General features: G+C 36.6%; 1 protein-coding gene across 1 annotated transcript; it reads right to left on the reverse strand.

Annotated features, from left to right (window-relative positions):
• Positions 1-4,983: 4,983 nt before the first annotated feature.
• On the reverse strand, positions 4,984-17,068 carry LOC311292544 (uncharacterized protein). Its single transcript, XM_084412268.1, has 4 exons — positions 17,032-17,068; positions 7,255-7,339; positions 7,086-7,113; positions 4,984-6,806 (listed from the first exon to the last, which is right to left on the reverse strand). The coding sequence occupies exons 2-4, from the start codon at positions 7,337-7,339 to the stop codon at positions 5,108-5,110; spliced, it is 1,812 nt and encodes a 603-aa protein (XP_084268394.1). The 5' UTR covers positions 17,032-17,068; the 3' UTR covers positions 4,984-5,107.
• Between the last annotated feature and the right edge of the window lie 872 nt (positions 17,069-17,940).

Below are 17,940 nucleotides of genomic sequence, written 5' to 3' on the forward strand. Positions count from 1 at the left end.
CTTCGAGGCCAAGTTCGCCTGATATTGCCCCAAATTTGTAAATGATTCCGGTGTAAAATGTTTAGCACACACACCTAACGATACGCCACTTGAAAGAGTTGTTGGGACAGCGTCATTAAAAATGAATTTCCTCCACTGTTCCCTGATAGTTTCGTCCGTTTTTGGTAGATAAAACACATTTGCATGTTGTTTGTGGCAGTCACCCACAGAGCATCTCAAGTGTAGGCTACACTCGGTTTCTCCATCTTTCTCGAGTCGACTAAACTGAATCTGAGGGGGAGAGGGGCGGGCTTCCCGCGGCATAGGTTTGCGGTGTCCATATTTGGTATATCCTCCCCCGTCTTGACGTCAAGAGGGGGAAGAAATCAAAATCTCGTTTTTTCGTGCGCGTGCACGTGGCCTATTTTACAAACCCTGAGGTAAACAAACGCTTCACTTTTAAATATCGGCTTCCCGGCCAGTGTACAATCATTATGCAATCATAACATACATTGATTCTCGTGGAAAAGTGAAATTTCTACATTATGACTCCTTTAAAAGATGAAGGTATTAGTTAATAACAAACAAACAAAAACTTTAAATTAACATGAAGCCATAATATTAATAAATAAAATATGGTATAATTACAGTTTGAAAATGACATCCATAATATTTTATTTTAGTAAAAGGTATGCCTGGATCACCCAACACAAAGTTGTGTGTTGTGAGTGAGACATCGCAAAGATTACACCGTTATTAGATTTTTCGAACATTGCGTGGTTACACTATGCCTGAAACTTAGTAATCAACATGCATTTATGTAGGACTGTCAAAAAAAACATCTGTTATCATGGTTTAGTTGTATTTTAAAGCACTGTTTTTTCTTAAAAATGTTGTGTCAGACATATTGGGTAGCATGATTATCTTGTTTAATCGTGTATTAAGTCCATATTTATCAGTTTGATATTTGTAGAAATAAGCAAAATACATTTATAAAACAAAAAGAACAAGTTAATGGCCTTGTGTCAGAACACAACAGGTATGAAGATATGTTTGGTTTTTTACTTTTTATTCTAACTTTAAAGCTAGATTATCCTTTGAAAAGTGTAATACAGTATTTAATTTTGGGTGAAAATCTGGAAAACTTCCTTACACATGTAGGGTTTTCGCCAACTGACCTAAACCGTTGACCCCTGAAGTTATGACTTCTGAAGGCCTCTCATGTGTATTCACTCGGTTGAAAAATGGTATTTTGTAATTTAAACATCTGAAATTAAAGGTACAGTAGTTTTTTATGTATTTTATTAGCTAAAATCATTGTCTGTATTCATAAAATATGTCCTCATTGGTGTAAAATGACCTCTGTCAATGATCTGACTTATCCTCGTAAGCGAAGAATTTCTTATCTTTATTTACATGGGACGGGTAAGTCCATGGAAACTTTCATGTCGTTCCGCCATCTTGAAAAACTATAATGGCAGAGAGGGACAGAAAGCACTAGCCTACCTCAACACGTTTCATCATCAACGCGTGTTCGTTCAGAGCCGGCTGCCTGAGACCAGCTAAAGTGGACAAGGAGATCAGTGAGAGGCACTGGTCACTGCCCCCGGCAAATCTGAAAAGGCTGCACTGCACGGTACAATATAATGCTGGATCATACGTTTGCAGAGACACAGGAGAAGGAATCCTCGTTGCCAAAAAGCAAAACATTATTTTATCGGGATGTAAATAAATATTGGGATAGCTTTTCCAAGGTGGAAAGAGCTAATGAAGGAGAAAGACTTTAAAAGGGACGCTGAAGTTGCCTGCTTTCTTCTCGACAGGTAAGTCAAAGTTACGGTCTAAATGACAAGCTTTTTTCATTGCTTGGTTGTGTAAAATATTTTCAGGCAGCATAACAGTAGTTAAACTCGATGAAGTGCAATTGGATGTCATAGCTTGTCATAGCTTCTTGGCACATAATGGTTACCGCAGTTGCAATACGCATTTGAAAAGCAAGGCGCTATTCGTTAAAATGCAAAATACAATGTCGCCACTAGATGGGTGAATTTCCTACACCTTTAAGGACTAACTTGTAGGGTCTTTAACAAAAAAAGCCTCCAAAATCGAGGAGGTCAAAGGGTATGCTTCTTGCTATAGTATCATCAGCTCTCCCCAAAGTCTGTTCATGCGTCCAACACCGGATTTAAACTTCTACATATATTTTGAGTAGATAACCGATAGTATATTCTCAGTAAAGGGTTTCACCTTATGTGTTTCCGCACTGATTAAGGATAGTTCGGGAGATACAAGAAAAGTAAAAATCTTTTTCCATCTTTTATGTGTAATAGATCATAGTTACTGTAGAAAATGTAAGATCATGCTTTGAATCAAGACTCACATGCGGAGGGCGCGCACACAGGCCGGTGGTGCGCTGGAGAGGCATTAAGGAAAAAAAAACAGTCTTTTGTTTTACAACTTTTAATAATTTATTTAATTTAAAACATTTAAAAATATATATAATTTACACTTTGAAATAATTTTAGCCCTAACACAAGGTCTCATTCTGATCGCTGAATAAACCCTAGGAGTCAGAGACCGTCAGATTGCTGTGAGAGAGAACCACTCTGTGATTTTATATTATTATTATAAGCAATTAATTTATATACTTTTAAAGAATAGAATGCTTTTCAACTTTAGTTAAATTAGCAAGATATTTATATTATATTATATAATTTATATACTATTAAAGAACTGAATGGTTTTTCAACCTTTGTGTGAAATATACACCTTTTTTATAAAATCTCTTTTTCTCACTTTCACTGCTCTCTGGAATACGATGTGTGTACATAAGCTGTATGTTTTTTTTTTCTTCAACTCTATAAACATTTAACTGATTGCAATTTTTTCTAACTCCATTTTATTTAAACTTTTGGTGTGAGGTTTTAGTAAGATCTTATAAACATTTAATTTATATTCTTTTAAAGAACTGAATGGTTTTTCAACGTTTGTGTGTGAGATAAACTTCCACAGTTTTTCCCTTATCAGTTTTCACATTACAGCCCGGATGCGTTCAGGAATATCCTGTGATACCAAGCTTCAAAAGGCTTCAAAACCCAGAACTTTCTGTCATGTTCAATAGGCTTCAAAAACACACACTAACTGTCATACCATGAATTATTATTATAACAGCGTCTTCAATAGTCAATAGTCAAAACCCAACTTCAAAACCCGAAACCTTTTGTCAATAGTCAAAACCCAACTTCAATTGATTAAAACTAACTGTCAATACCAGGGTTCAAAAGGCTTCAAAAGGCATAAAAAACCAAACTAACTGTCAAAACTACATGATCAAGGGCTAGTCGGGTCATACTAACTGTCAAAACTACATGATCAAGGGCTAGCCGGGTCAAAGGTTATTGATCCCCTTTGATCCCCCTTTGATCTCATTTGATCTCCTTTGATCCTATGCCAAAAGGGGCGGGTCACCTGTCACCAGAAGGGGCGGGGCACCTGTCAATCAATCAATCATTTTTGACAGGTGGTCCAGGGTATCAACTACTAACCAGCGCACAGCATCTCAAATGTTACTTTTAAAATTTTGATGACACAATTACGTCCACAAACATCAGGCATCCAAACACAAGATATTTTTATTTATTATGATTTTTATTGAGTTTCGTCTGTGCACTTTTTAGGCGCAAGTCATTTATTATGTAGGAAAAAAATCAACAGTCTTTCCTGGTTGCAGCATCTTTCAATTTTATTATTGATACTTTGTGGCACTTTACCAGGAAGTGATGATTGTATTCTCTTGAATTATATTACGATTGTATTATCTTCACTGATGGGTTTTAAATTAGTCGGTGTTCTACGTTATGCATGTATGTATATACACTGAATGATTTTGATACTTGATTTTTATCTCCTTTTTTTCCTACTACTTTTCTCTTTATTTTATTCTTTTATTGATTTATTTTATTGTACTGTAAAGCACTTTGGATCAACTACGGTTGTGTTAAACTTGTGCTCTATAAATAGAACTTGACTTGAACACATTGGATGGAAACAATGCTTTATTTGCTAATATTTTATGTAATATTATAATTGTGCACTGTAGATTTGAAAATCATGCTTTTCCCCGTTATTATTTGATTCACGGGACCGGACACCAGTTATCTTGCCAAGAAAAATCTTTATTATTATATGTCAGGAGAAAAACTTTAGAATATGTTGTATTTATGCCAGGTCTATGTGTTTCCGTCTTTCTCTGCCATATGCAGTACAGTAAGATGGAGTTTATATACACCACTGAGGGACTTTACAACTTCCTTGTAAGGTAGATAAACATGTTGCTTAAGCTTTAAAAATGGAATGTATATGTCATGCTTACACATGACATGGCACAATCCACTTTAAAATTTTGATGACACAATTGCGTTCACAAACATTAGGTATCCAAACAGAAGATAACATGACAGCGTTTGTTATAGAGTTTCTTCTGTGCACTTTGAGGCGAAGTCATTTATTATGTAGGAAAAAAACAACAGTGTGTCCTGATTGCAGCATCTTTCAACTATATTATTGATACTTTGTGGCACTTTACCAGGAAGTGACGATTGTATTCGCTTGAACACATGGAATGGAAACAGTGCTTTTTTTGCAAATGTTTAATGTAATATTCTAATTTTGCACATAAGTTTAATTCAAAACTTTGAAAGGAAACACAGCTAATATGGTGAACATGGAACATGATATCACGGTTAAAAATAGTTCCAGATGAATACACATCCACTGATACAAATATAAGACTATTTCACCAAGAAGCCTGTTAAGCTATAATACCACCTTAATTCCATTAATAGTTAAAAGTTAATATTAGGAATTTTTGCAAGCGTCTAGTAGTTGTCACAATTTGAAGAGTGTTAATTTAAATGATACATAATGATATAATACATCAGGAAACTAGATTAGGTCAAATAAACCATGCAAATAAAGCAAGCTGACACTCTCTTGATTTGTGCTTATGTTAATTTACAATACTTGTGATTACATAAAAATAAATTTCTATATGACAATTTTTTTTATTAATAATTGTGATCTTGAATTTTTTTTATCAAAATAATTGTGATTGTCAGTTTATCCATTATTATGCAGCTCTAAAAGAACTTGTCATTTTCAGGTTTGTTGCATTTATGTTTTTTTTAACATGTCTGACAATGACAGTTGTGTTCCATTTTTGCCAGCTTAAATTCATCACATAATGTAAAGCCCCCTTATTTTTCTGCTCTTCTCCAGCTTTCCTCAGATCCTCCAGCTTCTTCATCCATTCATCTTTTCCCTCCTCCTTCAGTCTGGGAATCAGGAAATCCAGATGTTGAAGAGTGAAAGCGCTGTCTGCTTTTAATGCGATCTTACACAGACTCATGATGGCCGTATAAGCTTCACAGAGCAGGACGGACTTTTCTTCTTTAGTCTTCTCCAGGTCGCAGTTCACTTTTTCTTCCAATGCTGTTTTATTATCAGACTCTTCAATGTTACATTCTTGTTCCTTTTTAGTATTTTCCTGTATTTTTTTGACAAAACTGTTTTTTACTGCTTTCAGCTCGTCAAATGTCATAGTGACTGGTTTTGTCTCTGTCACATATTTTTTGTCCTCTTTGACATGTTTGCTGTAATGACACTTCCTGGTACAAGCAGTGCAGTGGCTGTTTTTCATGACTGAACACTTTGAGAGATTATCGGGAGAGACCCACCAGCAGCCCCACTCATGACAGTTTTCCTGACAGACGGAGCAGTAGGTTGCATTTTTGTTTCTCCATGATTCATTTTTAATGGGGACTTTTTCTTTGAAAACTCTCTTGACTGTAAACTCAAAGTTTTCACCTTTCTCAATCTTGTCTCTGTTCTGTCTGAGGGCTTCCTGAATCTGAATCAGTTCTTCAGTTTTTAACTCCTTCTCAAAGATTTGCTCTATCAGATTCGAGACACAGGCCTCAAGTTGTCTTCGCTCTTTCAGAACATCTAATGTCATCTCAACACTTTTTCTGTTCTTTTCTTCCAGGAGTTTGAAGAATTGATTCACGCTTCTCTCTCCCATTTCCCAGGCTGATCTGTAGATATGCTCGTACTGCTCATCTCTTTCTTCTTTCTGTCGGTTGTTGAATAAGAAGTGAACAGGTTTTCTTCTCTCGTCTCTTCTGCAGGGTATTTCTGCTTTCTCAATGGCATTGAGAGCATCTGTTGGAGGTCCTCCATCTGACTGTGTGAGTAGAAACACTATGTTGTTCTCTATATCTCTACCAAACAGAGACAGAACTGAGTGAAATATGTAAAGCTCTTTTCCAGAGAGACGATTCTGAGACGCCTTCATCACAAAACACACTGCATCAATATAACGAATCCCATCATCCTTATCTGAAAATAATCTGGTCAGATACTCATCAATCTCTCTGTCTTTCTCGTCTCCTTCAGTGCTTCCGTATCCTGGAGTGTCAATGATGGTCAGAGATGTTGGGTTTTCTTCAACAAACACCTCATAAACAGTGATCTCGCGTGTCTGGGATTGTGACTGATCTTGATGTTTTTCTTCTTCTGTGATTTTATAAAACTCTTGATCCTCAAACTTCACTCCCAGTAAGTAGTTGATCATGGTGTTGATCATGGTGGTTTTCCCAGAGCCGGTTTCTCCCACCATCAGGATGACTTTGTTCTTCTTGTTTCTGTCTCTTCTTCCATATGTCCACTGTCTGACCTTTTTACCAGTCCCATCAAGATATTTTCTTTCAGTGTTCAGACGATAAAGCGCTGTAGGACCTGGATTCAATAGTTTGGCATCATGACGTGATCTACAGAAGATAATTGATTTAGAATTTATATGTTATGATTTCAATCAGTTATAATTATTCACTTATTATAATAGGGGTTGATAAAGGATTGTTATAGGCTCGTGGTCAGTATAAGAGTGTTGGCCCGATTGACAGAACAGCCTTTTGGGCCAGTTCAGTGCTAAACATTTCACATTCCTTTATCTTGTATGATGTTTATTTTATTTTATTTTTTTGCTGATTCAACAACAAGTTTGTGTTATTTATCTGGCTAACACAGATTAACAAAGAAAATCTTACCGCTTCCCCTTTGGTCGATCCCCATCACCTGTATTTGATAGTAAGCATTTTCAAAGATTTCAATAATGAATAGCAGACAAAATAAATAACTTTTGACTTATTTTAATTTTATTCATGACATTCGATTTCTGTTATTACAAAAAAATAATGTGGTAATTTACAGACTCACATTTAAAATTAGTATGACGATCATTACTGTGATCTGAAGCACCGCTGTCATCACTGCCGTCAGAGTCATTGTGAAGGTGATCCATCTTAAAAACAACAACAACAACATTTTACTGTCTCTTAAGTTATCCATCACATGTCCTAATAAATATTGTTGATTGAGTTCAGTGTTCAATGAATCATTAACAATATATCACAAAATGAAATATCTAATTTTGTGATTCCCTGTTAATGAGTTGTTGAACACTGGAGTAAAAGGAATACAAACAGCCTTTTAATGACATACTTACAGTCTACAGGGTAGAGCATTTGAAGAAAATTATGCTAAAATTCCAATGTTAAAGGAGTCATGACCTAGTATTACCTTGGATACCTACTGCTGTATTATAGTCTTTCAGGCCCTTCTAAAAAAGAAAAGTGAAAAAAAAAATAAACACAGAGCTCCTCAGACCCTTATTTCTGAAGGCATTATTGTCTCGCGAGATCTGATGCGATATTTTGGCTGTCGTGGACAGTCATTTTAATAATGCAAATGAGGGGCGCGTTGATTGGTGGCAGGAAGGAGGGGGTTGACACCGCAGGTGACGCTTTAGCATATCATTACAAAATGACATCATGGCGCAAATTATGAATGAACCCGACCCGGCCGCGACCGGCTTCCCGGCCAGTGTATAAGTATGAGGCGCCGTTTAGGGCTTAAATCAAACTTCATTCACGCACACATATATGAAACACGCTTGCATACATACTAAGTAGTCACACATACATGTATATGAACTCTCCACGCACATACTCATATGAGACGCGAGCACGCACACACACACACACACACACACACACACACACACACACACACACACACACACACACACACACAAACTAGACGGCGCCTCATATATAAGCGTTAGGCAATCAATATACAATAGCCGAATTCATGATGATCTCAGTCATTTGTTGTTTGCAAAGTAACGTTAGCAGCCATTCCCCATGTTTACCTCGAAGCCAGGGCCGGCCCTGACCAATTTGCTGCCTTAGGCAAGATTTTACCTGGTGCCCCATGCATCACAGCCCATTTCACCCCGTCATTGTGTTTATGATTATTTAGCCTATATACAGTATATATATATATATATATATATATATATATACACACACACACACAAACACATTACAGCCTAAACACAAATACCAAGAGCATTACATCTAACATTCAAGTCCCCATTATCTTTTATAGCACGTTTTACAATACAGATTTAATGTGAAGTTGTGAACTTTGCTATTTTGAATAAACCTGTAAATAAATATCATTACTAATTTTGGCAAATAAATTTTAAAAATGCCATACAGCACAGGCCAAAAGTTTGGAAACATTACTATTTTTAATGTTTTTGAAAGAAGTTTCTTCTGCTCATCAAGCCTGCATTTATTTGATAAAAAATACAGAATTTTTTTTTATATATATATTGTGATATATTATTACAATTTTAAATAAATGGTTTTCAGTTTATTATACTTTAAATGATCATTTATTTCTGTGATGCAAAGCTGAATTTTCAGGATCATTACTCCAGTCTATAGAAATTATTCTAATATGATGATTAATTATCAAAGTTGGAAACAGTTCTGTTGCTTAATATTTTTTCATAACCTGTGATACTTTTTTAGGATACTTTGATGAATAAAAAAAAAAAAAAAAAAAAAGAAGAAAATGTTTTAAAAATAGAAATCTTTTGTAACAACAATATACACTACTGGTCAGTAATTTGGGGTCAGTAATTTTTTTCTTTCTTTTTTTTAAATAAATCAATACTTTTATTCAGCAAGGATGTATTAAATTGATAAAAAGTGATCGTAAATAAGATTGATATAATTAGAAAATATTTTTATTTTTATTTTTAATAAATGCAGTTCTTTTTTAACATTTAATTAATCAAATAGGCTATATTAGGCAGCAGAACTGTTTCCAACACTCATAATAAATCAGAATATTAGAATGATTTCGAAAGGATTATGTGACACTGAAGACTGGAGTAATGATGCTGAAAATTCAGCTTTGCACCATATAAATAAATGATAAAGTATAATAAACTGAAAACCAACTATTTTAAATTGTAATAATATATCACAATATTATTATTTTTTTTCTGTTTTTTGATCAAATAAATGCAGGCTTGATGAGCAGAAGAAACTTCTTTCAAAAACATAAAAAATAGTAATGTTTCCAAACTTTTGGCCTGTACTGTATCCCCCCAAAACTGCACAACTGCAGAGTAAAACATTAATTTAAAAAAATGCGTCTTAAAACTGACATGATTGTTACAAAATCACACAGTCTGGGGACTCTGGATAACTCAGAACAACTGCTAACATTAAGTTTAAGGTAAAAATAACTGCCATGAAATTATAGTATCTTACTCCTGTCCTATGCAATTATATAAACTGTTCATTCACTACATCACTTTACCTCTGTCTTTATCCCCTTTTATTCTCTTCTCTTCTTTTTGGCACTGTATGATCGCAGACTGCTCATTTATAATGTGTGTCATGTAAATTCGGCCATCCGTCACAATCAGGAAACTTTCACCGTGTCTAGAACTGGCGCGAGCTGCCAGGCCCGTTTCTACGAGCTGTGTGTTAACAAAAGCAATGCTGTCTACATTGGATGCGGCGTCGCGCACGCTACACAGTAAATTACCAACTTATCGCGCGCGCGCTCTGTTTCTGACGCACTTCAAGCACTCGCTGGGCGGGGGAAGATTGAAGAGCCTGACTTTTTTTTTTTTTTTTTTTGCTTTATTTGGTAGTATTTCGAATTAATGGTTTTAAAATATTATATTAAAAAAAAAAATAATAATTCACTCGTTCACTCATTGTGGCGCCCCTATGGATGAGTGGCGCCCCTAGCATTTGCCTATTCCGCCTATGCCGCGGGCCGGCCCTGCTCGAAGCTAATACTCCCGCTAGCATACAATAGCCGCATTACCAGTTGGCTGCAGTTTGTTACACAGAGTAGAGCAATAAAAACACATTCTTACTGTTTCAATTGCAGGCAAGTGTCTGATTGTTGAAAATGGCCCCTTTTTCCCGAGCTTCGAGGCCAACTTCGCCTGATATTGCCTCAAATTTGTGAAGGATTCCGGCGTAAAATGTTTAGTTAGCACAGACACATAATGTTAAGCCAGTGGGAAGGGTTGTAGGAACCGCGTCATTAAAAATGAATTTAATCCACTGGTCCCTGACAGCTTGGTCCGTTCTTGGGAGAGAAAACACATTTACATGTTGATTCTGGCAGTCAACAACAGAGCAACTCAGTGTGCACTACGTTTCTGCTTCTTTCTCGACTGAATATGAGGGGAGGAGGGGCGCCAGGGCACACTTCCTGCGGCAGGTCTGCGGTGTACATATATGGTATATCCTGCCCCGTCATGACGTCAAGTCGGAGCTGAAATCAAAATCTCGTATTTGAGTGCGCGTGCACGCGCGCTGGTTTATGAACCCTGGGGTAAACGAACGCTTGACTTTTAAATATCGGCTTCCCGGCCAGTGTATAATCGTTAGGCAATCATAACATACATTGATTCTCGTGGAAAAGTGAAAATTGCAGGTCATGACTCCTTTAAAGCAACTCATGCTCTTACAACTCTGAAAATGTCAATTTTTCAGTAATTGAAAAACGTCTCGGTTACATATGGTAACCCTCATTCCCTGAGGGAGGGAACGGAGATGTACGTCATGACCGACAGATAGGAATCTCGCTAGAGAGGCCAATCTACTTCCAGTGAAACTAAACGAGCCAATGCATATTGGCGTGCAATCATTTGCATCAGCTGTGCAGCCTCGCAGCGCGGGTATTTAATGAGCAGCTGGTGCGATTGCACATCAGTTTTTTGCTGAGGAGCCAAGCCTGAAAAGCTGGTCGCCCCGGCGGGTCGCAGCAGATGTGGCGACGGGACGTACATCTCCGTTCCCTCCCTCAGGGAACGAGGGTTACCATATGTAACCAAGACGTTCCCTTATCGGTCGGTCACTCTAGACGTACGTCGTGACCGACAGATAGGAATTCCTACCAAAGCGCCACAGCTGCCGCACCCCATCCAGCACCCTGTGTAAGTCTCCACAACTTTTTGCCTGGAAGGACGATATGAGAGGGCTTACACAGAGTGTATCTGTCACTGTTGTTCCGTGATAACCCATACTGTGAGATTATTGGATAACACTGGGAAGCGTGCCCGATCTGAGGGAGGGCAACGCTGCGGAAGCCACATTCTTAAAATAGTTATGTGGGAATATACAGTGTTGGGTGTAACGCGTTACAAAGTACGGACGCGCGCGCAGCCCGTTAACTCTCTCCGCCTTCAAACAACACGAGCGCTGTATTGCTCTCTCTCCCTCGCGCATATAGTAAAAGGTCGGAAGACCGGTTGTGTTTTATAGACAATTTTGCTTATAAATGACTATTTATAGGGCTTGAATTACAACCTGAAACTGCGCATGCGCGGGTAAAACTGCTGGGGTGAAACTGTGGCTCTGCGGCTCTGCAGACAGATATTATTGGGACAGATGGGGAAAAATGAAAGCGTCAACAACGGCAAGTACAAGTACAGTTGTTTGTAGTTATTTGTGCTAGACAGTGCCAGTCTGTTGTTGGCGTAATAAAGACCCTAAAGAACACTCCTCCTTTGTATGTTCTCCCTCCATCTGATGCATCTCAGGCAATTATAGAGTAATTAAGAAAAAAAAATGTAACTAGTAATATAACTAGTTACTTTCTCCAGGGAGTAATAAAGTAAAGTAAGGCATTACTATTTTTGAGAGTAATATGTAATATGTAATATATTACTTTTTTGAGTAACTAGCCCCAACACTGATGCAGTATAATAGCTACATCTCTGACGTTTATAACAAACCAAACCGTTTGAAAATCGGTAGAAAATTGAGCAAGTTATGGTTATTTAAAAGTACATGCACCATGTTATGAGTGAGCGAGCACCCTGTCGTAAGATGGCCGCCGTGTGCGGATGTCGAGCTCCATTGGCCAGCAGCGCGGACGAGCCATCTAGCCTTTATATGATATCTATGGCTAGAGTTGCCGAGTTCTCCTTTAAAGTGCGACGATATAAACTAAATTATGCTTAACATACGGAACTAACATATTCTATTTAGTTTTAAACTATTTTTGTAAAATATAAATAAAAGGCAAACAATGTCTAAATCATTGAAAATGAATAAAAAAGAACAACAGGAAACTTTCAATGCTCCGCCCTTCTTCCTCTTTCTCCCCTCAAAAGAGGAAGAACAAATCAAACAGCTGGCAGAACAAAACAATGACAATAATGTTTCAAGATGTATATTGACTAGTTTAGTTTAGTTTAGTTTAATTGGCTCCTTTTCCACACACGAAAAATGACACTCACAGATAGACAGTTAATGTCTAAAACCAGACTCATCATGAGTAAACAGACTTACAGACTTATGAACTTGTTCAGCATTATTGCAGGTTCACTGAAGGACACTGACTTTACTGATTACACTAAAACATCAATACAAACCCATTGTCAAGATAAACTAGATTTCAACTAGATTAAATAAATCAATTAAACAATTTTTAAATAAAAATAATTACAAAACTAGAGTAAACGCTCTCTAAAACAGTAAACTTGATACATTTTTTTGCAAAATGCTCAAAACTGATGTGGTTATTCCCTCGTCTTCAAGATTCTACATGTCTATCCAACTCTACTTTTGTTGACCTTTCTAACGTGTATTTTGCAAAGCTGATATAGAAACTTCTTTTGTTATATTAAAATCAGGTTAAATCTCTTTGGGAGAACTTGAGTTATTATCGTTCCCCTTTTATAAAATATAATACAAAATATGAAACTTTCCATTGAAAGATATATTTCTTTTTTCTTGGAGTGACTATATGCTAGTGATCTTGATGCTAATTTTGTTGTGTTGCATTGTAAAATGTTTATTCACAAAAACAAATTTCTCAACACTTTGCCTATTTTATATCTCTGACATCTCCTTATCTCTTAAAATCATTGATAACAATAAGAACAACAAGTTTCTTAAGAATGTATGATATTTTTTCGTAATGGTTGAGGTGCAATTGTTATTTCTCTGTATTTTTTTTTTCCCTTTCTTTTTCCTTTTCATTTTATGTCAATGTATTAAATGCAGTGCTGTTTCTTATCTTGCAATAATAAATAATACAAAATCCCGGAGACATAATAAATACATAGACGGTCATTTTTATGGATAATAATTCCCAAATCCTTCTGCCATATTGTTTTCAGGTTATTACAGGTCTGCAGTTACACTAAGCATTGATGTGTAACACATAGAAGCAGTGTGAGCTTCACATATAGGCATAAACAGGGTTATTATCATTCAATACTTGCATTCAATGAGTTCTTGACACAGTGTCTAATCTGCAGATACTTCCAAAAGTTTCCTTGGCCCCCAATATATATTTTTTCACCAATTCAGAGTATGATATTACATTTCATTCTCATACAGATCCCCAATTACAGTTTCCCCTTTCAGCTGCCATTGTTTCCAGAACACCCTGCTTTACCTGTACATATTCAGGGTTATTCCACAATGATGCATATGACTGTTTATAATGTGCTGTCCTGCACAGTGCACACTTTATGAATTTTGCTCCAAACATATATCTATTTGAGTCTCATTTAGCTTCATAATGTAGACAGTGGCGTCAGGTACTTGAGGGAACTGTATGAAACAATTATATAACGTTCGACTACGCCACCCGGTATATACCGGGAACTATCAGCCCCAACTCAGGGAGCGCACAGGTTCGTTACCAAAAGAAATGGGTGAGCAGAGAGACATAGGCCAGGGAATATCAATGATGAGGCAGTTTTATTCAAATACAAAAGTTAAAATCATCAATACATTAACAAGGGCTCAATATTCACATATCAAAAAGAAAAAGAAAACAAACACTTTACAAAACTTTAAAATAAAAAAATACTAAATACACTAATACAAATACACAAGAAAGCTTAATTAGGAGGGAGATGGCCTGCTGTGACCCTCAATTCACACAACACACTTAATATCCACAGACACACACTCTGTTGAAGTCAAGTCACTCAAGCACAGCACTCAATGTGAACCCCTTAAACAGCAGCTAAACCCCTCCTCGATACACTTTCTTCGTCAAAAACCAGCCCCAAAAATAAAGAAATCTAAATTACAATTTGAAGCAAACCAATAGACAAATCAAAATGAAACAAACATGCCACGGTCGGCCGCACACACACTCAGAGCAGAACAAGTCAGCGAGGAAACAGCCACGCACTCGCACGCTGCGGCGAGCAATCGTCCCAGCTCGCTGTTATGCAAGTTCAAGTTCGCTCCAACGAAAAGACGACAAAACTGCTCAGGCAAGACAGCAGTGCGTTACGTCAACAGACGCGCATCTCTTCCCGCAATATAGAGGTGAAACCCTTGCTCTCGTCACTCAAATCGGAAACGTTCTCAGCGCAGCACTATACGTGTTCGCTGGCCTCAACATGCCGCCGGTTGCTCGTCAAAGAACTCAAAACCCGGGGCAGCCTGTGCACGGCCGCACAGAGCCGAGACAGCACTTCCTACTCTCCCATTCATAAATGGCGGCCTCCGTAAAGGGGCGGTACGGGTGTCAACGCATCGCATTCGCAAGTGGCAAAAACCTCCCCATTTTATACCATGACACCAGACTGCCGATAGGTTCAATGTTTTCACATGACACTGGCCAATAATCAACACAGACACTTCACCCTGCTACAATAACATTGTGAAATTATGCTAATGGGATGATTTTTTTTTTTTTTTTTTTTTTTTGCTAATGGGATGAAATGGTGAGGCCAGTTTCTGCTCTATCTTGATCCAGTCCAACTCTAAATCGCGTCTCAGAGATATTATATATCCTCACAGGTATGTAGTATATATGGGGTACATTGTGTCAAAATGATTAATGACTTTGACCTTTGACCTTTGTGACAGGTTGAACTTCCTGTGACCTTTTATGATTGATGGGTTGTACTTCCCGAAAGGGGTTATGGGATTAACCTATTGACCTCTCCCTGCATCGATCATGTTGTATGACAGGTGCTTAATCCGTTTTAAACCTAGTTAGTCCTAAATCATAGTTTTGAAGGATAGTTTTGACGGAAGGAAATAAAACAGATGTTGTTTTGCCGGATAGTTTTGAAGGATAGTTTTGACGGATAGTTTTGACGGCTTCAAACAGCCGGTGTCATGTTATACGGATGTGTGTGTGTGTGTGTGACAGACAACAAGCTTTGTGTCATATGTGTGTGTGTGTGTGAAGAAGGGTTATATGGTGTCATGTTGTACGGATGTATGTGTGTGTGTTATATAGGACATGTGTCACAGACACTCCCTCCCACCCTTGCATTCCAGAGCATCGGGCACTGACATCTGAACATGTGCTGTTCGGTCACTGTGAAACTGTGAAGCGTATGCCACACAAAAACATTCTATCCTTTATATAATTTATATAATATAAATGATATAATCTAAAAACAATTAACATAAAGTTGAAAACATACCATTCTTTATATTCTATCCTTTATATAATTTATATAATATACTAAAGCAATTTAACTAAGGTTGAAAAACATACCTTTAAAAGCTTACTAAAACCAGTAGTTTTAGCTGAATAAAAGTGTATAAAATATTCTATCCTTTATATTCTATCCTTTATATAATTTATATAATATAAATTATATAATCTAAGCTTGAAAAAAAAACATTCTATCCTTTTTAAAAGTATATAATGAAATGCTTACACAATATATCTTACTAAAAAGTATAAAATGAAATGCTTACACAATATATGTTTGTATACATGTTTGTAAGTCTGGACGGTCTCTGACTTCAGTGATCAAGATATCAGGGGCTGAAATTATTTCAAAGTTTAAAAATGTTTTAAATTTAATACATTATTAAAAGTTGTAATAGAGTTGTTAAATTATTAAAAGTGGTAAAAATACTCCTTTCCTGAATGACCTCACCCTGTCTCAAAACATAAGGAGCGCGCGCGTGTCTGTGTGTCTATGCGCGCGTCCTCTTCCTGCGAGCTCTGACCCCCCTCCTTACAGTGTAACTGTCAAGTGAATCTCACACTAACAAAAGTTGAAAACATGCCTTTAAAAGTATAATATAAATATCTTATTGATCCAATTGTTTTAGTTTTAGATGAATAAAAAATGACTGAGTTAAAATTAACTCATCAATGTCCATACCATTCATGTCCACAAAAATAATTAACCTAAGGTTGAAAAAAAATATTCTGTTCTTTTTAAAAGAATATAAAATAAAAATAAAAATCTTCTTACATGTTTGTAAGTCTGGACGCTCTCTGACTTCAGTGATCAAGATATCAGGGGCTGAAATTATTTCAAAGTTTAAAAATGTTTTAAAGTTGTAATAATGCTTTTAAAATCAATGAATTATTAAAAGTGGAAATACAAAAAGACTTTCTTCCTGAATGAGCTTACCCCTGTCTCAAAACATAGGGAGCCGTGCGCGTGCCTGCATGCGCGCCCCTTCTCCGTCTGAGCTCTGACCCCCTCCTTTGCATACCAATCTCGCACTAACAAAAGTTGAAAAACATACCTTTAAAAGTGTATAATATAAAATAAAATAATTTTACTAAGGTTGAAAAAAATATTCTGTTCTTTTTAAAATAAAAACCTTACTAAAACCAATTCATTCAGCTGAATAAATAAAATCATCTTACCTTATTTTAGAAAGTTGAAGTATACCATTGATGTCCACAAAAATGTAATGTATGAATGGATTCAAAATTGTTTTACACAACTGAATTCACATAGTCATTCCTGAATGTCTCTCAAAGCACCGTCTCAAAACATAGGGAGCACGCCTCTAATGTATGTGCGTCAAAAGTAAAACACACGTGTCTGTGTGTGTGTGTGTGTGTGTGTGTGTGTGTGTGTGTGTGTGTGTGTGTGTGTGCTCTGACATATGAAACAGGACCCCACTCCACATTCCTGAGCCCAGTGAAAGTGTAAAGCCAGTAAAGTATATCTCATTTAAAGTGAGAATAATGTTTTATATTTCACAAATAACATAATATAAATATATTACAAAAATATACTGAAATGCTTGTAAAAAGAATAAAATTCATCTTACATGTTTAGAGTTACATGTTCAAGAAGGTCTTAAGAGACATAAATCACAGAGTGGTTCTCTCTCACACCAGCGTCTCTGACTCAGAGGGTTGTATTCAGTGATGGGATGAGGCATTTTGAATGCTGTGTTGGGGCTAAATTGATTTCAAAGTTTAAATGATATCTTTTTAAAAAATATTTGTTTCATAACATATAGATGTCCATACATCCTATGAATGAGATTGCAGTTGTAATAGAAAAGACTGTTTTTTTCCTGACTCTGCTCCTTCCCATTCCTGAGCACGGTGAAAGTGATAATAATGTTTTAAATTTCACAAAAATAATATAAAATAAATACCTTGCTAGAAATCTACTGAAATGCTTGTAAAAAGAATAAAATTCATCTCACATGTTTAGAGAGTTACGACTTTTGAACTTATGTGTTCAAGAAGCTGTTGAGAGCTATAAATCACAGAGTGGTTCTCTCTCACACCAGCGTCTCTGACTCCTAGGGTTTA

Source organism: Rutilus rutilus, assembly GCF_951802725.1.
Source record: "Rutilus rutilus genome assembly, chromosome: 6".
In the NCBI taxonomy this organism is placed as follows: domain Eukaryota; kingdom Metazoa; phylum Chordata; class Actinopteri; order Cypriniformes; family Leuciscidae; genus Rutilus; species Rutilus rutilus.